Raw genomic sequence first — 23,623 nt, 5'->3', positions numbered from 1 at the left:
TTTGGCTTCTTGGTAATGTGCCTCGGAGGGCAGGAGAAGATGGCTGAAGTTCTAGAGACTCTGCCACACAACGTGGGAGAGCAGGATAGTGTTCCTGGCCCTTCCTGGCCTAGCACCTCCCTAGTGAACCAGCAGATGAAGATCTTCTCTGTTTCTCCCTTTCTTTGTCAATCTGCCTTTCAAATAAATAGCTAAACCTTAAAAACAAACAAACAAACAAAAAACCTAACAAACCAAACCAAACCAAACCAACAAAAAAAAAACCTAGGCAGGTGAGGAATTTTATCTGAAGCCAAGAGCTCTTAGGATCCTACATAGCATAAAGTCAGCCTTAATGGCACGATCTGTAAGTTGCATGTTGTTCTAACCACCTAGACATGTGGCTTAAGAGATGGTGTGCTTGTAGTCAAGCATCAGGTAATGAAAATAACAAGAAATGAAAGAGAACCAAGCCCAAGAGATGCGGCAGAAAGAACACACACGCTTTAGAGTCTCAGAAATTCTGGGTTCAATGTTAGATACTGTTTGATCCTAGGCAAACCATGAAATACTGTCTGCAAAATAGCAGGCTACACAGCCTACCTGAAGGGTGAGTCCCTGGTGTACTCAGCTACTATTATTATCTTTATCACCTAGCTCTACCACTTAATACTTATCTCCTGGCTTCTCTTCCTTCTAAAATAAGATTTAAACTTTTATAGGGTTAGTACAGTGGCATAGGAGGCTAATCTTCCACCTGTAGCACCAGTATCCCCTATGGTGCCAGTTTGAGACCTGGCTGCTATACTTTTCTTTTTTAAAGATTTATTTTATTTTTATTAGAAAGTCAGATATACAGAGAGGAGGAAAGACAGAAAGATCTTCTGTCCGATGATTCACTCCCCAAGCAACCGCAATGGCCAGAGCTGATCTGATCCGAAGCCAAGAGTTCGGAGCCTCTTCCAGGTCTCCCACAAGGGCGCAGGTCTCAAAGATTTGGGCCGTCCTCAACTGTTTTCCCAGGGCACAAGCAGGGAGCTGAATGGGAAGCGGGGCCACTATAATTAGAACCAGCACCTATATGGGATCCTGGGGCACGCAAGGCAAGGACTTTATGGTCCGGCTGCTCTGCTTCTAATCTAGCTCCCTGCTAATGGCCTAGGAATGCAGCAGAGGATGACCCAAGTCCTTGGGTCTCTGCACCCACATGCAAGACCCAGAGGAAGCTCCTGGCTCCTAGTTTCACACCAGCTCAGCTCCAGCCATTGCAACCATTGTAGGGATGACTCAGCAGATGGATGATCTCTCTGCATGTCTCTCTCTTTATAGCTCTTTCAATGAGGAACTTTTTTAAAAGGTTAATTTATTTATCACAAAGTCGGATATACAGAGGAGGAGAGACAGAGAAAAAGATCTTCCATCTGATGATTCACTCCCCAAGTGACTGCAATGGCTGGTGCTGCGCCGATCTGAAGCCAGGAGCCAGGAGCCTCTTCCAGGTCTCCCACAAGGGTGCAGGATCCCAAGGCTTTGGGCTGTCCTTGACTGCTTTCCCAGGCTACAAGCAGGGAGCTGGATGGGAAGTGGAGCTGCCGGGATTAGAACCAGTGTCCATATGGGATCCTGACACGTTCAAGCTGAGGACTTTAGCCGCTAGGCCACTTAGCCGGGCCCAGGAACATTTTGTTTAAACCTAAACTTTAAAAACTGTTTTATTTTCATTTTAATTTGAAAGGGGGAGAGGGAGGCAGAGACTGAGCAAGTGGGAGAGCACAATATCTTCCATCCTCTGGCTCATTCCTCAAATGCCCTCAACAGCCAGGGCGGGGGTCATGGCAAAGCCAGGAATCTTGAATTCCATCCAAAGTTGCCTATGTGGGTGGCATGGACCCAACTACTTGAGCTATTAGCTCTTGTCTCCCAGGGTATGCATTAGTAGAAAGCCAGACCAGAAGCACAGCAGCCAGGGTTTGAACCAGGCATTCTGATATGGGATGACAGCGTTCTAAGTATTGACTTCACTGCTGTACCAAATGCCCACCCCACTCCCAATTTCCTCACATGGCTTTAAGACCATTTGTGATCCTGACCACATTCTATCCTCAGGTTTGAATCTTGCCACTTGTGGAGTTTCTCTGATTTTGCTTTAGCCAAGTGAAAAATAATCATAATCTATTGAGATTTTTATGTCTGTAGAATACACTTTTTTCTTTCTTTTTATTAGAAGCGTAGGTCAAAGTTATAGAAAGGAGAGACAGAAAAATCTTCTATCTGCTGATTCACTCCCTAAATGGCTGCAATGGTTGGAGCTGAGCCCATCTGAAGCCAAGAGCCAGGAGCTTCTTCGGGTCTCAAGGCTTTGGACCATCCTCTACTACTTTCCCAGGCCACAGGTAAAGGAACTTGATGGGAGGTGGAGCAGTCAGGGATGATGAACCAGCATCCATATAGGATCCCGGTGCTGGTGAGGCGAGGATTTAGCCATTGTGCACCCTTTCTATACATGATAGACTCATCCATTTAGATGTCACCTTATTCATCCACTGCTTTGTTCATTCATTTATAAAATGTTTACAGAGAAGCCAACATGTAAATACTTGTGTACACCAGCAAACAAGATGTATCTGGTCCCTGTCTTTATTGGAATTCAACCTGCCAAGTCTGTGCTCACAGCATCTGCTATATATACTTTCCTAAAATCCTGCATTTCTCTCTCATAGCCATTCTCTAAACTTATTGTAATTGTCAGTTTACCCTTTTGCCTGGCCTACTCTTGCTTACCTGAAAGTTCTGAGTTTTAAATGGTAATCTTCCCTGATGACTCCAAAAGTGATTGGGTTCCCTCCTGGATCCTCCCACAGTGCCCAAACAGGTCCTTTATAAAGCTGATCGCAGAAGTCACTTGATAGTTATTTATGTGGTTGCCTCTCCCTTTCAGAACTCCAAGAGGCAGGTTTTGCTTCTGCCTTCTTTATGACTATGTGGGGTAAAACAACTCACATTGAGTCAAGGTAGTATATTGAATGAATGGCTTTTGCATCAGTCATGGAAATGTAATGCGTTCATTTTGAGATCTGACAAAACTGAAGCCCAGGGATGATAAATGACTTTCCCAGGAGCACAAGGCTATAGAGTAGACAAGGTATTCATTCAATAAATACTTTTCATTCACTCAATACATACTTCCTAAGAGCCTACTATGTTTAGGCCCTGTCCTAGGTGCTGTAGATCCAATGATGAACAAGATAGTTCCTGATGTCATGGAAGAGATGACTGAGTGGCAGATAAACAAAACAGGTATATCATATTTTAGTGCTAAGTGCTGGGAAGAAAGAGGTGCTCTGTGGGTGAAAATCACAACCAGGGAGCACTCAAACCCACACGTTGTGCTTCCAACTGCAGAGCTGTTTTCACTACACACACTGCCTGCCCGAAGTAAACAAACAAAACTGTAATTTATGACTCCCTCAGCTGCCCCTGTGTGTGTGTATGTGTGTACACTTGGTGGGGGTGAAATCCTCATGCTGTCCATGAACGAGGGCCAATATCATCAGACGCAGCAGTTGACTGGCTTGCCTGCTAAAGCAGGTGTCACAGCACTAGCCAGCCTGGCCTCTCCCGCCTTGAAACTTCACATCTGGCGCCCAAAGACAGTGTGTATTTAAATAAGACAGCTATTGAACAGAGTGAATTGGGGAGGGTTGGAGTTGGCCAGTGTTAGGGAATGACGCAAACTACCAGGGGACAGTACCCAGGAGGTAAGCAGAGCAAACAGATGGGCTAGAGGTGCAGGCATGACTCTTGCCTGAGCACCCCATACATCTTCGCTGCTGGAAATCTGCTTTTTTTTTTCCCCACTAACAGAGGTACCCTAAGATATCTGTTCTTGGGGAAACAGAATTCACACTCAGACCACAAGCTTTCCACTAAAGGATTTCAAGCATAAATACAGTTAAACCAAGAGTGCACTGTATGCATGCAGTAGAGTGCACACAGTCCCCCTCATGAACGATCATGGGGGAGTGGAGGATTTGACAGGTGGGCAGAATCACAAGGATGCCCGCTGAAACACCAGGCTCATTCGCATTCCTTCCTTACTTGGTTGTATCGCCAGGTTTGGTAGTCCAACAGTGTTGTCTATAACACAAAGTGTGCACTGTAAAAAGGTTGAAAAAAACCGAAACTAACGAACCATGAGAACTCACTTTTTTTTCGCATGGGTAAAATTAAAGAACCAAAGCTTTGCTTTGAAAATAATGGTTAGATTTTGCTGACTGAGCAGTTCACATTTATTATCTCTCATCCTTATATAACCTTGAGGTAGATATTAGCTTCCTCTTTACAGATGAGCAAACTGAGATTCAGCAAAGCTAAGTGAATGTTCTGGAAGTCACACTGACAGTAAACAGGCCCTAAGCTCCAGTTTCTGAACCAGCCAAGTACTTTCTACAAAACCAAAAAGTGAAAATCATTTGCCAGCAGATAGACGCTCACTTTGTAACTCTGACCTTCAAAATAAATACATAAATCTTTTTTTTTTTTAGGGGATAACAGGATAGCAATCTATCTCTCAAATCCCAGATTTCTCACATCTCTAGCAATGTCATTTCCCTGCCACTGAACCCCACATTCATGAAAACTGGCTGATGCCAATTATGATACAATGGTATCACGTATATGGAAGTCCCTGGCATAGAACAGGTGCCCAATAAAAATGACTTGGAATGAATTTAGTTGGTCAGTCTGGAACTAGGGTCATTTGGGCTCAGAGAATTCTAGGGTGATGATGTCGTCAGTTCCAGGTCTAAGTCAGAGTGTGTGTATGTGCGTCAGAGCATGGCCTGCGAGAAGCCTTAGTGGAATTGTGGAACCAATCCCATCTCCATGGTTTAACTAGGACCATGGCTCAGAAAAGAGCCAGAGGATTTCCAAGCATGAAATGACCCTGCAAAAGGCTAATCATTCTACACTGAAATCACTCCAAATTCTCTAATATCCTGACCTTCCAAAGGGATCCAAGGAATCAGCTGCCTGAAACAGAACAAAATCCAACTTTCATCTCAAGTCGCAAGTGCAATCTGACATTCCCACTCTATATATGAGTACTTTTCTTTTGGGGCTACTAAGTCTGCTTTATCTAATATAGAAACCTGATGTGTTAAAATTTGTCAATGGCTTCTCATTTCCTGTAGTACAAAGCCCAAACTATTTAGTACAGACTTCTGTGATCTTGCCACTGCCTATTTACTGACTTAGCCTCAGAATCCACCCCCCATTCTACCTCTCGTTAAGCCCCTCCTGGTTCTCCTGCATCTGTGCCTTCCTATGTTCTGTCCCTTCTGCTGGAAAGCTTGTTTCACCTCCCCATCTCGTAAACTCCTGTTCCTCTCTAGTCTTCCAATTTAGGCACTTTTTCCACTGTGGCTCTTAAGTCCTAGATGGGACCACACTCAACCTGTGGGTATATATACCTGCTTTCCTTGGAAGGTGGGTGAAAAACAGAATTATAGGTTTCAAATCACAAGGTCTGGATTCAAATTTTGGTCTTTCCTACAGGTCAGCCAGACATCAACCACAGGAGAAAAAGCCTTAGTCTCCAGCCTAAAGTACAATTCATTGGTGTCATCTTCTCTATGTGGAGAGATGCAGGGAACAGGAGATTTAAGACTGTCCTAGACCAATGGTAAGACCATCCCTCTCTGAGATGCAGAATTTTAAAGATGTGATTCATAGTGCTTCTCTACTTCCATCCAGGCTAATGACAGCATTCAATTATTCAAGTTCCTTTAACTTTTCATTATAAATTTATCAATTAAGAAAAACACGTGGAGACTGGTATAGTGGCTCAATGGGCTGGTTTTCTGCCTGCAAGTGCTGGCGTTCCATAAGGGTGTTGGTTTGTGTTCTGGCTACTCTACTTCCAATTCAGCTCCTTGCTTATGGACTGGGAAGGCAGTGGAGGATAGCCCAAGTCACTGGGACCCTGCACCCATATGGGAACCCTGGCTCCTGGCTTCAGATTGGCTCATCTCTGGCCATTGCACCCATCTGGGGAATAAAACAGTGGATCAGAGATCTCTATCTTTCCTTTTGTGAATCTGCTTTCAAAAAAAAAAAAAAGACAAAAAGCATGTGGAAGCCAGTGTTACAGTATAGCAGGTTAAGGTGTGTCCTGCAACGCTGGCATTCGCATATCAGAGGGCTGGTTTGAGTCCTAGCCACTTGGCTTCCAATCTAGCTGTTAAGGCACCGAGGAAGGCAACAGGTTATGGCAGAAGTACTTGAGCCCCTGCTACTCACAGGTTTCCTAGTTGCTGTCTTTGCCCTGGCCCCTGCTTTGGCAATGAACGTGGGAATGAACCAACGTGGGGATTGAACCAACAGATGGAAGATTCCCTTTTCTGTGTTTCCCTTTCCCTGTCACTCTTTATTTCACAATAAATCTTTTTTTTTTTTTTAAAGTAAATCTGTGTGACCTTTATCACCTTTGGGAACATCATTTAAATGCTCCGAGCCTTCCTGCTTTCATTTGTAAATAAAGAGTTTTGAGGATTAGAGAAAACATTCTAAAATCTGGGACAAATTTTGGCCCATGTGAGCACTATTATATTTATAAACACTGCATTATTATTATCACAGCACTTTTAATTATCTTTTTATCTTTCCAACACTGAATAAATTTCTCAAGGCCAAGAAGAGTTGTCTTTTCATGAATCAGTGTTGGGTACATAGGAAAGTTTTAATAAAAAAAGCTGTGAAATGCACAGGTTTTCATCTTTCCAAAAGACTGTCAACACCAGGAAGGCAGGTGGACTTGTCATGTGCTTCTTTTAAATCCTCTCTAGAAGTCACCATATTTCCTGGGTAATCCACCCTCCCTCCTTGGGGCCGCTCGATTGTGGGGAAGTCACAGAGCACCACATCTGAAGGCCTGGCTTCCAGACTGGCTCAAATCCTTTGCTATGAGATGGTGGCCACATGAGCTAACCAGTCTGGGCTTTAATTTTCCACAGAATGTGAGACAGAAAGATCTTACATGTTATTGTTAGAGTGGAGTAAAGTTAAGTAAAGTCTCCTTGAAGTAAATGCAGATGTAGCACAGGTACATAGAATCCTTTATGGCCAGCAGGAAAACAGCTCTTTCTGTATACCCAGCACACACACACAAAAAAAACCACTACCCAACATTATGCTTTGTTTCTGGGTCTACACACACACACTCAGGAGTTTAGAGGAAATATCCCAGAAAAACAGGGTATGGCACTAGTTACAATTACTAGGCAACAAGTGCCCCAGGCCACTTTTCTACCTGTGAATCTGCAACATGGCTTAAATAGGGCAAAAAATGTTAAACCTCCTCTTGATTTTCTAACAACAGTTAAGTCACAGGCAAGGCTGACAACTGGATGAGCATCTTCACGGAAAACATGTTCTTGACAAACTGAACCCAATTAAATGGATTGCTTGGGGGACAAGGCTCTATTTTAGACGGATTTCCCGGTGATCTAAAATTAATCAAACAGCTTTATTTTCTTCTAGTGTCTCTTTAAATTCTTCTTAACACTTATGAATGTGCTCATCTAACTTTGTAATTTAGTTAGCCTGGTATTCTGCACATTAGTTCAATCTCTGTTTATAGATTCAGCACCATTTGGCAGGAATCCCATAAAAAGAACTGAAGCATCAGAAAAGAGCTTGATCTAATGTGAACATTAGAATCATTTCTGAATCGGACACTGCGGGATCTAAACAACCAGTTGTACTTTCACTCGTAACAATCAGCATCAATCAGCACTGGACAGTATGGAAGCGTGACCTAATAGCCAAGAGGTGAGAAGGCGTAGCGATTAAGATTGCAGCCCGCAGCAGTCAAATGGTTGAGATCTACATCCTACATCTTCCACCTGCTAACTCTGACTTTGAGCATATTGTCCAACCTGTCTAAGCTGACTCAAGTACCTATTTCATAGGGTTGCTGGGGGAGTTAATCCAGCTCATGTGCTTGGACAGTGATTGGTACGTAGCAGGTGCTCAATGAGTTAGAGTAGACATCTGGTGCAGTGCTTGTGAAGCCTTTGTCCCACATCAGAGTGCCTACTTTGTGTTTTCTGGCTACTCCACTTCTAGCTTCCTATTAAATGTGCACACTAAAAAGGCAACAGATGGGGCCTGGTGTGATAGTCTAGCCTAGTGGCTAAAGTACTTGCCTTGAACGCCCGGGATCCCATATAAGCTCCAGTTCTAATCCCGGTGGCTCCACTTCCCATCCAGCTCCCTGCCTGTGGCCCAGGAAAGCAGTTGAGGATGCCCCAAAGCTTTGGAACCCTGCATCTGTGTGGGAGACCCGGAACAGGTCTTGGTTCAGCTCCAGCTGTTGCGGCCGCCTGGGGAGTGACCCATCAGAAGGAAGATCTTCCTCTTTGTCTTTCCTTCTCTCTGCATATCTGCCTTTCCAATAAAAATAATAAATAAATCTTAAAAAGAAAATTATCAACTGCCACCTTAAAAAAAAAAAAGCAACAGATGACAGCTTAAGTATTTGGGTCCTTGCCACCCACATGGGAGACCCACAAAGTTCCGGGCTCCTGGTTTCAAACTAGCCCGATCCTGGTTATTGAGTACTAGGTGAGTAAATCAGTATATCTATTCCAAACAAAATGAAAACTTTTTTTCCTTTAAACTGCCATTTGGCTTTGTATTAGACATGTTTCAAAGTATCAGTGACTGCCTATCTGTGCCCTCTTTAAATCTTAGAACTCTTTTTTTTTTAAAGATTTATTTATTTTATTACAAAGTCGGATATACAGAGAGGAGGAGAGACAGAGAGGAAGATCTTCCATCTGATGATTCACTCCCCAAGTGAGCTGCAATGGCTGGTGTGCGCAGATCCAAAGCCGGGAACCAGGAACCTCTTCTGGGTCTCCCACACAGGTGCAGGGTCCCAAAGCAACGGGCCGTCCTCGACTGCTTTCCCAGGCCACAAGCAGGGAGCTGGATGGGAAGTGGAACTGCCGGGATTAGAACCAGCGCCCATATGGGATCCTGGGGCATTCAAGGCGAGGACTTTCGCCGCTAGGCCATGCTGCCGGGCCCATAGAACAACTCTTTAAAGTAGATGGCTAACTAATTTAAAGATGAAGAAATTGGAATCTACAGAGGAAGGGTACATGGCCTAGGGTCAGTGTTTCAAATTGGGTCTGAATCCAGGAGCCTGTGTGCCCCCAGCATGTGTTGCTGCTATCACAGCACCTTGCTTTCCCAGTATGCCAGAATTGTGTACAAAATCAAGTTGAACTGACACTGAACTGGTTTGCATTCTATAAACTGCCTTTTGAAATAAGCCCTGGAAGCTGTTTGTTTTCTTGTCAATACTCTCATATGTGAGGTAGACCAAAAATAACTCCATTTAAGATTCACTTAATCATGGTTTACTTCTACCCTGAATGTATAAAGGGTGGCCGAAGTTCAGACAGCTAAAGAAACTCCTCTAAAAATGGGGAACATTACTCAGCTTGCTTCTTGTCTCAAATGCTTCACAGAAGACTATAAGATTGGGTCCCTTACAATTACCCCAGTTCTTCTCTGAGTTACTGAGTTCCTGCCTAGCACGTACCTAAGTGCTCTCAACTGCAACATGCCATTTAGTGGGATGTTCTTTCCCTCCCAAATGGTTAACGTTTGGGCTCGTACAATCCTCACAGTATACTGTCCAGGACCGAACATAACTAGCACTCAACAACTGCTTGATGTGTTGGATTTGAATGATCCAAAGCAGACATTTCACAAAGTGGCTTTTCTGTTCTTCAAGAGCAATCCAAGATGAGACAGCCCCTATGGAAGCAGAGTGCTAGAGAAAGCAAGCGTAGCGAGACCAGAAGAAAAGCAGCACAGACTAGCTAGGAGGAGCTTCAGGTATTAAAGAAAAATGGAGGGACAGCCAAGGTGAAGTCGCAAGAAGAAGTCTGGCAAAAGCAGACGAGGAAAATAAATGTGCGGGGCTGGGACAGAGGAGGAGGCAGGGAGGCAGCCAACAGTTAGGGTTTGAAATGGGTAGGGGATTTCTAGAGTTCAGGTGGGTTTGGCTCCAATGGAAAAGTATTGGATCAGAAGGGAGCCTTACCAAGTACTTCTCTGGCTAAGGCGCCTGGGTGGCAATCTGTGGGTGGTCTATGCTTAAGAACATAAAAAAAAAAAAAACCCTGGATACAGATACAAGTAGAGAGAAGAGTCATGGGGCAGGGCGTGGCAAGAGTCCATGCTGATGGCAGTCATTTGGGTACAATGTGCCCTTCAGAGAGGGCATGGTGACAGCATGTACTAATTTACAGAGCCGCCAGCGCAACTGCTCAGAGAGCAACACTGCCTTCTCACAACAGAATGAGGCAGCCCCAGAGAGCTTCCTGGTGGGAAAAAGGCATTACAGCATTCTGAGATCCCGGAACCAATGAAAGGAGACGAGTTTACCAAAACGAGTCTTGACACAGAGTACGTTTCTGGCAAATGCGTTGTTATTAGGCACTCATTCTACTCATGTCCTGGAGAAACTATTTAGTTTCCTTATATGGCTCTCCTCTTCAGTTCTCCCCTGCATAATAACTGATGTCTTCTTAAAGAAACAAAGATAGAAAAGGAATAGAACTGTTCCACTCATCTCCCTTCAGTTTTTTTTTTTTTTTCTCTAGTGAGCTTAGTGGAGGTTCACATCACTGAGGGGGTCAGAGATCTACTAGCTTTTAAAAATCACTTTTTAAAAACTAAACTGGCTCAATAATTCCACCTTGATAGGGCAGACAAGGGAAACAGTGCAATGAACTGTGCTGGCTGTCAACATTAGGCAGTCTTACAACTAAGATACAATATGCACTTATGGGTACAAATATTATTGTGGCCCACAAAATCAAAGTAAATGCCAGCTTTCCAGTTAACAGAATCAACTTTTAAAATTACTCTTAATATTCTCCAGTTGGCCCCCATTATCTGTAGCTAAAACCAAAACTCATTAGCAAGATCACAGCCATCAGTTCTGAATACATTTTCCTTCAGTTTCATACAGTCCATTTCCCACCCACTCCCAGCCCCCAAGCCAGGCTCCTCTGCCTGGAAATTATTTCCATGCCTCTCTGCCAGTTAAAACCCTTTTTCTCATTCAAAGAACTGCTTACTGTCTTCCCCTCCAAGGGGTTGCCTCAATATCCACCCTCCTGTGGACTCTCAGAGGACCCCAGACTGTCACTACACTCTTTTCTGTCATTTTCCTGGCCAGTCTGTTGCTCCAGATCCTGAGAACAAGCACCACATTCCACAGTTTCCATTACATCCTCTAGCACTCAGGTCAAAGTGCAACAACAACAACAACAAAAAACCAGTCCTAATGAATATTGAGTATAGCCTTCTACAAATCTCTTTTTCTTTCCACAGGAAAAGATCCACTTTCTTTAAGATCTCTCAGGAACAAGGACAACACTCTCCTTATCTTTCCCTTTGGACTACGAGTATACATAGAACAACACAGGAAGAGCAAAGTGCCTGGGTTGGGTTCTTGCAATACTGCAGGCAGCTGGTAGCTGACTGCATCACTTACAGCCTCAGATAAGAAACCAACAACTATGTGAACAGCGACCAGGGGCCACTACAGACAAAGTTACACTATATGACTTCAGTCTTGATACTCTAGTAACTCAACTTTATTCTGCTCTGATAAAGAACTCGTGGGTCAGAAATCTGCCCAAGCCCAACCTAGCAAGTGATGAAATTTTCTTCCAAAGGGATTTTAAAAGGGAGCTCAGCTGAAATGAAGATTCCCCACAGGGCTGAACAAATATTGAAGGCAGCAAGCAACTTGTCCATCTAAGACTATGGGTGTACAGTATTAACAAACAGGAAACCAGCCTGGTTCCCCTCTCCTCAGCATGTACAAAGCTGTACACTTCTGTGGTGCTGTCAGATAACAGACTCATCAGACATTCAGTCAAAGCTCTGTTTTAAAACAATTGCTTGAATTTATTTAACAAGGGAGACTACTGCATAAAAAGAGAAGGGAAAAAAAAAACACTATTTCATACTTAGTAAGCCTCGCAGACAGCTGAGAGTTGAAGCCGCATATTGGGTCAGAGACATCAGAGAATCTGCATTATCCCTTGAAAGATGGTACTCCAACCAGCACCACATTTTTCCAATTCAAATTCAGTTTTTATTAGAGATCCCAGCACAATAATTAGAAAAAGAGAGACTGGGCTGTTGCCCTTTTCTTTAAATTTTCCATTCCTATTTTGAAAAAAGTGACTAGAGGCAATGACAAAAATAACCATTTAAAAGGGATTCCTTTCCAGAATTTTTTTTCAGGGGGTGGGTCAAGCTTTCAGGCTTTCCAATCTTTTTCATTTTAAAAAGAAAGCATCTTGGGAACATGTCAACTTTCACTCGGCATGCTGTACAAAGCGTCTGCCTTCTCAAGCACTAGACGTAACACCAGGACTCATCTCCTCAGCTTCTGGTCTTAATCAAGTCCATGCTTGACTGCTAAAGGAGCCTGTGTTAATCCCAAGGTCAGGCACAAGGCTAACCTTCAGCAGTAGACTGCTGATTGCGTCACTTACGACACAACCAGGCTGAGGCGGCAGGGGCAGGTCAGACATGGCTTGTCTGCTGCGGGTGAGTCATATCACCAAAGCCCAGCCTGGGTTCCCTTCCCTCAGAGCTCACCATGCGAGATCACCTCCACAGCAGTCAATGCACAGAGCTCACCACCAGGCCTGCTGTAACAGAAGTCACCTGACAATTATCATCAGAACAGGAGGTTTTCCAGGATAACAGAGGAAAATGTTTCATTCCATGCTTAGATCCTGCCACAATTTAGTAGTTTTCTCTATCTCTTCTTGGAGAGCCTGTACCTGCAGTTTTTAGTAGATGAAAATACAGAGGGGCAACATTTGTGCACAAACATACGTCCTAGCTTCCTCACTGATTTTATGGGAAGCTGCCCTTTCTCAACATTTCATTTCCCGGAGAGGGAGACATTGAGCACAGCACCTTCTTTGCTCTCTGGAGGAAGGGTTTTCCCTGTAAACTCAGTGAAGGGTCTCCCTCTCTAGGTGTGGGCAGTGAGAGGGGTGTGGGGAGCAACAAGCCACATAGAGCAGGGTTGGGGCATGGCCTGGGCCAGCAACAGGTCAGCTCCCCTATGCTCTTTGCTTCTGGTGGAGTCCAATCCATCAACCAGCTGCCGCTTGCTTTTCCTAACCTCTGACTGTAAGTCAACTTTCAGAAAGCTTTCACCAAACAGGTGGCACAGAAGCCATGTGTTGGTGTGCAGCCAGGTATGAGTGTGCTGTCTCATGCACGACGACAATCACAGGGAGATTTCTGTTTGTCTTTAGTTCAAGAGCAAAAAGATAAACAGCTTCTTGGGGATAAGCGCCAGAAGCATTGTCATGGGAAGGGGAGCAGGGAATGGTAGACACATCCAGTAGAACTGAGGATAAAAGCACTCAAGTTCACAGAACACAAGGAATAAGGAAGCACACATTCTGAGCCATGGCCAGGTCAGGGCACAGGATGAGAGGGACAGCAGACTCATCACCAAAGTGCTTCAGTGGTGATTCTGAAACATGTTCCAGTTCAGTTGTGAAGTGAATTTTTCATCTTGCAGGCCAAAGTTGTGCTCATGTCATTGAAAGTAACAGCTTTTTAAATCTTCTGCATCCTGCTTGTAGGTGATTTCCTTTTGGTTAAAAACCAGAAATAGTATACACCTCACAGGATGGAAATACAGTCTTGATATAAGTGAGGTGAGGAGCTGACTGAACTTACACAGTAAGTGAGAGTCAGTACTTCTTGGTCTCTTCCCTTGACCACTCCAAATCTCTGGCCTCCCAGAAATGGCAGTTTATTTCCTCTGGAAGAAGCCAGTGATGGACACTTGTCTGTTGGCTTTGCCCAGAGAAGCAGTCCCTTTCTTGGGGCCCTTTCGTTCCTCTTTGAGTTCCTTTTTCAAAGCCACAGCAGGGGGTCTGTGTAGAGAGGCTGTCTTCACCTTAAGCTCCTCTTCACTATCTGTGCAGGACTCACTCTCGTAGATCTTCTCGGTCACTGGCATGATGAGGAAAGAATGGGACACATGTGGGTTGAGTCATTTACTCTATCAGAGAATGCAACATCTTGCTCACTCGAATCATTCAAGCTCTCTCTGAGATAGGAGTGCACTGAACTCACACAGCCTCGTTTCAGGATCAGAATCCACATTCAATCTTGCTTGCCCAACTGCTATGTTCTATGCCTTTAAATGAGCCTTGATTATTTAATAACCCAAATTCTTATTTTGGGTCCTGGTGTATATTAGTTGACTTCCTAAGCTGTAGGGCTGAACTATCATCTCAACACCTACTTCTAACCCCATACTCTGACCTCTTGAGTCTCATGTCCCTGACCCATAATGCCTATTTTCCCACTGCTGGTTTTCCTGGTCTTCTACTGCTGGTTTTCCTGGTCTTACATCTTTGGTCTAACCAGGCTCACCACCCTAGGCACTCCTGGCTAGCTCAATCCTGATGTGACCCACCCTGAATATTCAAACAACAAAATTCAACTGCTGAGTTCTGTTTGAGTGCTAATTAATCTGAGATTTAGCAGTAGTCAACATCAAGGAGGTGTTCCAAGCAAATTGCATCAGATGACATACTTGATAATTTAAAGACAAGGATAAAATGAGAAATGCTATCAGTTCTCTAATTCCCTATCAGCCAAAGGCAAAACCATTAAAACTTCACAAACTCTCTCAAAGGAAACCTAGAAAATAACTATTCCAATGAGTGAGATCCAGTGGCTTCCAATCATTTTATCACAGAACTGAAACTCTTTAGTACTAGTGCAATACATACACCAACCACATAACACATGCATAATACCACCTTTCCGCAGGAGCTGTAGCAGCTGTATACATAACCAATGCTATCTAAATTCTCTTTCAGACTTTCTGGCAGCAGGAAGGGATGAAGAAACAATAAAGAAAAGCATCTTTCTTGGGTCACAGAGTGCTCAAATCACAGAATGGCAGGCATTTTTTCTTATAAAAGAACAACATTTTTTTCTTTCTATTATAATGGAGATAACAGTGGAATATGCAGATGTGGTTAGCAATCTCTGGCAAGTGCTCCTCAGTGTTATTCTCCATTCACAACAAACCATGCAAGAAGTCAATTTGTTATCACTATTTGAACATCTAATCTCACTCAGGCTGTGCAAGTAACAATCCCTTCTTTCATTAGTGTTCTTAGAATTTGTCTTTACTTTTTAGAATTCAGAATTTACTTTGGTGACTTCTGTCACTTAAGGGACAAAAACTACCAATTTGCTTTCAATCATATGAGAAGACTTTACTACTTCAGCTTTAGTCCACACACCTGAACTGTTAGTCTCCTGAGACTGGCCTACTGAACCAGAATTTCAATTTCAGCAAAATCTTCAAGTAATGCACATAGACTCACTGTTGTAAGACATTTAGGGAACTGACACTGCTTAATTCTTAATTCAGCTATTATCATAGCACCATACATGCCTCTTCCAAAGCAACATGTAGCTGGAATAATAGAACAAAATTATGAGTTTTTATTTCTTCCACACCTTAAAAGAAAACCTGATGAATCCACTGTAGATACAGAAGTGACTTAATAGTAGTTGTTGATAGAAAACTATTCATTCATAATCTATATTCTGTATTCAAATTTCTATGTCACACTGTAGTACAAATTAGTTCATTATTTCATTACTTAATAATGAAACTAAAGGCTGTCTTACCGCTAATTTTGTGCATTACATTGCTTGGGAGGAATTAGAAACCAGTTAAGGCAGTACAAACAAAATTTCTTTAAGCAGTCGATTCGATGTACCTTAAGAGCTAAGAAGAATATTTAAACATTCAATGCCACAGCTACTTCAAGTTACAGTAGGATAAATATTTCAACTTAAAGGATACAGAATCTTTAACTTTATGGGTTATCATTTAAAAAAACCCTGATTTGCCTGGGTAGCATCTGATTTTTTTTCCATTCAACTGCTTCGCTCTTAGAATTCTATCTTTTGTCCAGAAGTCCACCACAAACTTATCTCAGGGGCACAATTCCCAAGTTGCTATGACAAACTTGGAAGAATGGAAAGATCCGCTTTTTAAATCCAGAGAACAAATCTGATTCAGCATAGGACAGGGCAAGCCCCTGCGCTGGCACATTTGGAACTGTCTGAGTAGAGAGGAAAGCAGAACTCCTTTGTTGGTAACCAAAGCCAAGATTCATTAGGTTGAGCTTGGACTAAAAACCTTAAAAAAAAAAAATTAAAAAAAAAAAGAAGTACTATGTGAACACAGTTTTCATTTTCATTGTTGTGTCCAAGGTTGTTAATAGTCCTGTCTGGAGACACAAGTGCAAAAAAAGTCCATTTCCTATACCTGGCCAAAGCTTAAGTACCATGTTCTGAAGTAAGCAATAAGTAATCAGCCACAAATCCCCAATGAACTGTCTCAAAGATATATTTGACTTTGGGGAGGAGAGGGATGAGAAAGACGGAAGAGGAAAAAACTGGTCCCATTTGTTCTCTTAAATTCAAAAGAAAATAAAAATACATTCAGCAGTAAATACACAAGTAACCATCAGTGACCAGACTAAGAGGTTTCAAAATGAATTATTAACAGATGGAAAACAAAAACAAAACAAAGCAATAACCAAAGTTCAAGATTCACAGACTCTCAAGAAATTTGGCCTTGAGAAGGCAGAATCTCCACATACAAGGAACTTAATTACATACTACACCGAAAATGGCAGAGGTTCTTTCAGAAAGAGAAGTGCAGTGTAAGGGGAATGGGTACAAAATGAACAGACTGTCTCTGCTAGATTTAACTATCACACTGTCTAGGAAAAGGTGATTCTTCAGAGTCAAAATTTTAAGCTCAAAATATGAACTGGAAGATCAACAAAGGAGGGGAAAACCTTCGCTAGGAAAACCAAGCTACAGCAGGTGCCACCAATGAGAAACAAAGATTATGGATCATCCCACTGACAAGAGGTTTGACAGCCTAAACCCACAACACTTCCCAAACACAAAAAATACAGTATTAGGAATCTAAGCATTCAATCAGGCCTCAGGAACTTATTCCCAAAAGTACACCCCCTAAGTTCAGTTTGATTGTGGCAGGGGTAGAAGAAACTAAAACCTGGCTGAGGAATTAGCCATTGCCAATGCCTCAAAGCCTGGTTTCTGACTGTCCTCTTGGCCTTCATTACAGGCACATGCTTTTACCTAACATGGCTTATAAACAGGAAATCTGCAGGAAACAATCTGGGTGAGTCATCCCCCTCTGAATTAAAAGTGGGAACAAATACCAAACACTCTGGATACTTTCTTCAGAGTCTAATCATCAGCAAGGTTTCTTTCCACTGTTTGCATTAATACAATGACTGCTGCAACATCTATGATGACAGCATCCTCGATTTACACTTTGGTTTCTACATTCAAGGGGTTTTCAGTCATATCATCTCACCTCAATCTTTTTATCTCTACATTTAGGTAAAATGGGCATCCCACCCCACTGAAAGTGACTTGACTTCTGGCCAAGATTATAGTGACTACTTTTATGACGTACGGCCCAAACAAGAGCCCATGTGTCCTGATTTTGTCATAGCCCTCCAGACACTATTCAAAGTAAGGCCCATACACAAGCAGCATTAGCATCACTTGTGGATGATTCATAGCACATTTGAGTCTGAGACTTCCTGTTCTATAGGGGATTATGGTGGCTCCTTCAGGTAACAACTCTCTGGCTTCGGAGACAAAGATCTGTCTTACCCATGCAGCCTTCTACATCCACAAAGGTCTTAGATTTCAGGACACGCCTTCGTTTTCTTCTGTTTTCTCCTCTTGAGTTCTAAAAGGAAGACCAGAGAAGGATAATGTTAACCAGTGAAGCTACAGAAAAAATAGCAAAAGTTTTTTCTTCTGTAACAATCACCTGCTAATACTTTGATAAAATAGCTGAAAGAGGAACTTCATGTATGACTTTCAGGGGAACCAACCCTGCCACACAGATAAGTTATGCTCACTGTAGGTGTAGGCTTGCTGGCTCATTATGTATGAGAAGGGAAGTGATATACTGAGGAAAGAACAGTGTTCATTCACTCAATAATGAAAAAAGCCCATCAGCACCTGTTGGATAGTGAAAGCAACATGGTTAAAAAGATGAGCAATCTTTTGGGCTTTCAAGGAGATACAGGCAGACACTATGAGCACCCCTGAACCAAATCAGGGGTTTGTTGCTGCTTGTTATGTTACTTGTTATGTCAACACTGAACTTTCTACACTACACTCACTTAATTTAGTCTTAAACAGGTATCTAATACCAATTTCCTTTCATTCCATTTTCTCTTTGGCTAATGAGGAAGTGACTGCAGGATTTAAATGATGGTCTTACACACAATGAACTAAGGAAAACTCACAGCCCCGCAGAAAAAAGCCCCATCAGCAACTGAGGTCTCAATTTGTTACATGTGCCAACAAAGCAGACAAGGTGCAGCAACAGGTCGCTCAAAACTGTGTGGCCAGCTCCTCGGCTTTCTGAAGGGTCACAACTGTACATGATTTCTTGGTTCCCCTCTAGTTTTCATACTTTGCTGTGATGCAGGCATGACCTCTTTTTGCACAATTCCAACAAAATCCTTACAGTAAAGCAGCCCTAATGCAAAAGGTCACTCAACAAACAAAACCAGTTGTCTGGATGCACCCCTGCAAAACTTCCTGAGACTATACCCTACAACAAAACCACCCTCCAGGTGAAAAGACAGGGAAAAGCCATTCTGTACAGCATGGAGAGTCGAATGAGACAAGAGTCACCAACTGGCCTTTGTGCAGTATACAGCAACTGAACTGACTCAGCATAGTGGGGCAATAAAGGGCACCAGAAACTGCAGTGTCCCAGGGGTTTTACCTTGATGGAAGGAGGCTCAGGTTCAGTCTTTGGCACTGGCTCAGGAGGTGGAGACACAGGTGGAGGTGGGGGTGACGGTTCAGCTTCATAAGCCCCAGGAGAGTCTAGGCAGACTGAAATAACAAGAGAAGCTTAACTAAGAGAACTATACGTAATAGCTAGTGCAAGCCTTTTCTGTTGGCATCTCTAGCCCTCCATGTCCAGCAGACAGCATTTTGCAAGCAGTAACTCCTGCCAACCAAGGACTGCACATTTAACTTGTCATCTGTTTCGATTTAGGCTCATCACAACCAAAAGAGGCAGATATTACTCACACATTATGTCTAGGCAGAAGCTCGGAGGGGTTCTTTGAGTTGCCAAGATTAAACAGATTTGTGACTGAGACAGGTGGTTTTAAACCCATATTAGTCTAATTCTTCTTTTTCTTCTTCTACTTTTTTTTTTTTCAAAAGATTTATTTATTTTTATTGGAAAGGCAGGGAAGGAAACAGATTTTCCATCCACTGGTTCACTCCCCAAGTGGCTGCAATGACTGCAACTGAGCCAATCTGAAGCCAGGAGCCAGGAGCTTCTTCTGGACTCCAACGTGGGTGCAGGATCCTAAGGTTTTGGGTCATCCTTGACTGCTTTCCCAAGCCACAAGCAGGGAGCTGGATGGGAAGTAGAGTAGCTGGGACACAAATTGGCACCCATATGGAATGCTGGCATGTACAAGTTGAGGGCTTTAGCCACTGAGCCAACGTGTTGGGCTCCTCACAGCCTTCTAATCCAACAACCACTGTTGCCTTATTATTCACCACCACTTATTTTCTTTCAAAATCTACAACATGGACTTAATCCTCAGATTATATTAAATGTCCCATGCTAGCATTGCTATGACTGTGATTCGACAACTCACAATCACCATTTGTTTTTAGTGGAACAAGTCTTTGAAATCATCTTTGAAATGATCACAGTTATAGCTCTAAAAACTATAACCTCTTAACATTTTGCATGGCATTATTTCTACTGATGTGAATGCTCCCTGATGACGTTTGTGTGGCTATACAGATTTTCAGGGAAGAAGGAACCCATATTGCTATGGAAAGGGTATCACCTGAGAATGTCAACAGAATGATCTCATCAGTCCTTGGCAGTTCTACAGTAGTGGTCTTAGAATTAGGCCCAAGAGAAAGGAAGTGAAAATATCCTCAGCTGACCTATTGCTTCATCACCACAAAGAAACTGCTGCTCGGGAGACTGCGTAGCCTCACCTGCTCCCTGAACATCCTGGCTGTGTTTGAATTCTTAGCACAAGCCTTGCATCTGAAATTCTCCCAACTGATTAGGTCAGTGTTAAAAATTATGGCAGTGAAGAGTTCAAGGCCAAATGACCTCAAGAGGTGAAACAGAACAAAAGCCAGAACAAGGCAATAAATTATACACTTCAAGTATGAAACGGGCCCCAAGACTTAATAAACTCTGGGAAACAAGAGACAAAAAAAAAAAAAAAAAAAAAAAAAAAAAAAGAAGAATGAAGCAAAAAAAAAGAAAAAACAAGAATAAAAGAAAGTGGTCCAGCTATTAACACATCTTTGGGAGGCTAGAACATGATGATAGCTAAAGCAAGAAAAAAGTCAAACCTCAGAATTGAGCAGCTGTTCACAAGGAACAAATGTCAGGAAGATTGGATTGCAATGGCAGGTGTATCACAGAGGCAGAAAGAGTTCAGGGTGAGGAAGCTGAAGGTACTTGGAGGACTCATAGTAACACATCTAGGTGCTCTGATTCTATTTCCAGTTCTGCAACCACTTGACTTAACCAGGGAAACACTGAATCCTAAGCAGTACCCTCTAAGGTCCCTCCTACTATATTTATCTGTTTATCTAGATCCCTTTCTCTAGACTCTCAGCAATAAATGGCAGACATCACAACTTCTCTGGCATTGAAAAAAGTGATCAATCCACACATCCCCAAGAGAAACATGATAATAAAGGAATTCCAGTAACAAGCAAAGAGAAAAGGACAGCAATCAAGAGTCCTTAATGAATAAGAACATTTAATGAATAAGAAATCTGAACTGGGGTTAAGCCACTACCTGGTCCACCTACGGCCTATAATGGCGTGCCTGGGATCAAGTCCGCTTCTAATTCCAATCCAGCCTCTGGCTAATGTGCCTGGGAGGCAGCAGATAATGGACCAAATACTTGTGTTCTTGTTTACCAACATGGGAGGACTGGATGGAGTTCCTGGCTCCTGTCTTAGTTGTAGCCAAGGCTATTGTAGCCATGGTTGTTGTGGGCATTTGGAGAGTGAATCAATAGATGCCTTTCAAATAAATAAAACTTGGAGAAAGAAAATTTCAACAAGCCCTGGAAGATGGAAAGCAACTGGACAAAGTTGACAAGAGAACAATTAGATGAGTCAGATGATAGAGATTACCACCTACAATAAAACCAGTTTTATCTGATGTTTAAAATTGCATATACCTAATTTATTTAAGCCTTAAGAACATAATATTTTAAGGAGGAAAGGACAGGGAAACCACATTTTTCTGAGCTTTATAAAATATCATTTCATCTCATAATACGCCCACAAAATTACTATTATTTGCTTTATACAATCAATGTTCAAAGAAACAAAATCTTGTCCACATTCATACACTAGAATCTACATGTCTGCCTTAATCGTTTTTTTGTTGTTGCTGTTGTTAAGAACCATAACATCTTGACTCAAAGCATTTTCAGTGACTCTGAATAAGGAATGTGTGGTAATATTGGTGTGCTTTAAATGTATCTGTAGCAAATCTGAAGATTTTTAGAGGAAAGAGAGTCAAGTACTGAGACATCACTCATCTCAGGAAAGCAACCTTTGGGGGCATAACATGAACTGTGGTAAAGTAATTTCAGGAATCTGGCAATGCAACCACTTGTTGGTCAGAGTTCCCTGGCAGAGATGGGTAATTAAAATTCCTGGGAGGCATTTACACCTATTTCTTTTTTTTTTTTTAAAGATTTATTTTATTTTTATTACAAAGTCAGATATACTGAGAGGAGGAGAGACAGAGAGGAAGTGGAGCTGCCGGGATTAGAACCAGTGGCCATATGGGATCAAGGTGAGGACCTTAGCCACTAGGCCACGCTGCCGAGCCCCCTTTTTTTTTTTAAAGATTTATTTATTTTGTTATAAAGTCAGATATACAGAGAGGAGGAGAGACAGAGAGGAAGATCTTCCGTCCGATGGTTCACTCCCCAAGTGAGCCGCAACAGCCGGTGCGCGCCGATCCCAAGCCGGGAGCCAGGAGCCTCTTCCAGGTCTCCCACACGGGTGCAGGGTCCCAATGCATTGGGCCGTCCTCGACTGCTTTCCCAGGCCACATGCAGGGAGCTGGATGGGAAGTGGAGCTGCCGGGATTAGAACCGGCGCCCATATGGGATCCTGGGGCGTTCAAGGCGAGGACTTTCGCCGCTAGGCCACTTAGCCGAGCCCTACAGCTATTTCTTACAACTCAATATTTTTAAGACCTATCCTTACCTAAACATTCTGCAAAAGCCACCTGCAAGGACCGAAAAAGTTAGCAAACACTTAAATCTATTAGTTAAAATTTTTATTTCTTCCTAGAAAATCAGACATTCATGTTATTTCTTTCTGGATCTGGCATTTTGTGTTGTTTTGCTTTATTTACATTACACAGTGCTTGTAATAGCAGAGTAACTAGAGGTGCTTATGATGCTACCAGAGTGAAGGAGAAAGAGTCCCTTGAGTAGAGTTACAAAGATGAAGTTGAAGAGATTTTTTTCAGAGAATCCTTGCGAGTATACCTACTACTGTTACAGACCTCAAACAAGGCTAGACTGAGAAATAAGAAAAGCTACTGTGTGTCAAGCACTATTTTGGCACTTCTGATAGAACCTCTTACTTGATGTTTATAAAAAGCCTATGTACTTTGTGGTAACAATTCCCACTTCAGAGATGAGGAAACAAGGAATTAAACCAGTATTTGGGAGCTGGCACCATGGCATAGTGAGTTAAGTGTTCCCTTCCAGTACCAGTATCTCACATGGGTTCTTATTGGAGTCCTGACTGCCCCTCTTCCAATCTGCCTCCCTGCTAAAGTGCCTGGGAAGAAGTGGAAGATGGCCCAAGTGTTGGGGCTGTGCATCTGGCTCTGGGTTTTGGATAAGCTGAGCTCTGGCATCTGTGGCCATTTGGGGAGTGAAGAAGCAGATGGAAGATCCTTCTGACTCTCCTCATTCTGTAACTGTGCCTTTCAAATAAAAATAATTAAGTTTTAAAAAAACAAAAACAAAACACCCTAGTATTTGGCCCCAAATCATAAAGTGGATGATGGAAGTAAAACTAGAACTCTGGGTCTGATTCCAAAGTACTTGCTTCTGCTCCTCTGCCACCTTTCAGCCTAGACATGGGATGTTCCTTTTTTGAATTAGACACCAGTGTTGTGGCACAGTATACTGGATGCCAGCATCCTATACGGGCACTGGTTCAAGTCCCAGCTGTCCCACTTCCGATCCAGCTCCCTGGTAGCAGGCCTGGAGGCTCAACCTCCCTGCTTCTCCAATTCTTTTAAATAAGTAAATAATTCTTTAAAAAAAGAAAAAGGAGAAAGAACACATATATTGAAGTAACATAATCAGTGTACCAGAAGCAACACACAAATCCAGACTGTGCAAAGGGTTA

The 23,623-nt window shown here is 42.7% G+C and overlaps 1 protein-coding gene across 2 annotated transcripts in view; it reads right to left on the bottom strand.

Annotated features, from left to right (window-relative positions):
- Positions 1 to 11,954: 11,954 nt before the first annotated feature.
- Positions 11,955 to 23,623, bottom strand: part of POLD3 (DNA polymerase delta 3, accessory subunit) — a 53,727-nt gene continuing 42,058 nt past the window's right edge. For both annotated transcript variants that reach the window (XM_004589893.4, XM_058663577.1), the window contains exons 10-12: positions 18,947 to 19,059; positions 17,812 to 17,890; positions 11,955 to 14,067 (exon numbers count right to left, since the gene is read on the bottom strand). In XM_004589893.4, the coding sequence (XP_004589950.1) occupies positions 13,865 to 14,067; positions 17,812 to 17,890; positions 18,947 to 19,059 (395 nt within the window). In that variant the 3' untranslated portion in view covers positions 11,955 to 13,864. The remainder of the gene's footprint in view (positions 14,068 to 17,811; positions 17,891 to 18,946; positions 19,060 to 23,623) is intronic.

This window comes from Ochotona princeps, chromosome 4, assembly GCF_030435755.1.
Source record: "Ochotona princeps isolate mOchPri1 chromosome 4, mOchPri1.hap1, whole genome shotgun sequence".
NCBI lineage: Eukaryota > Metazoa > Chordata > Mammalia > Lagomorpha > Ochotonidae > Ochotona > Ochotona princeps.
This window is presented reverse-complemented; position numbering and strand designations above follow the sequence as displayed.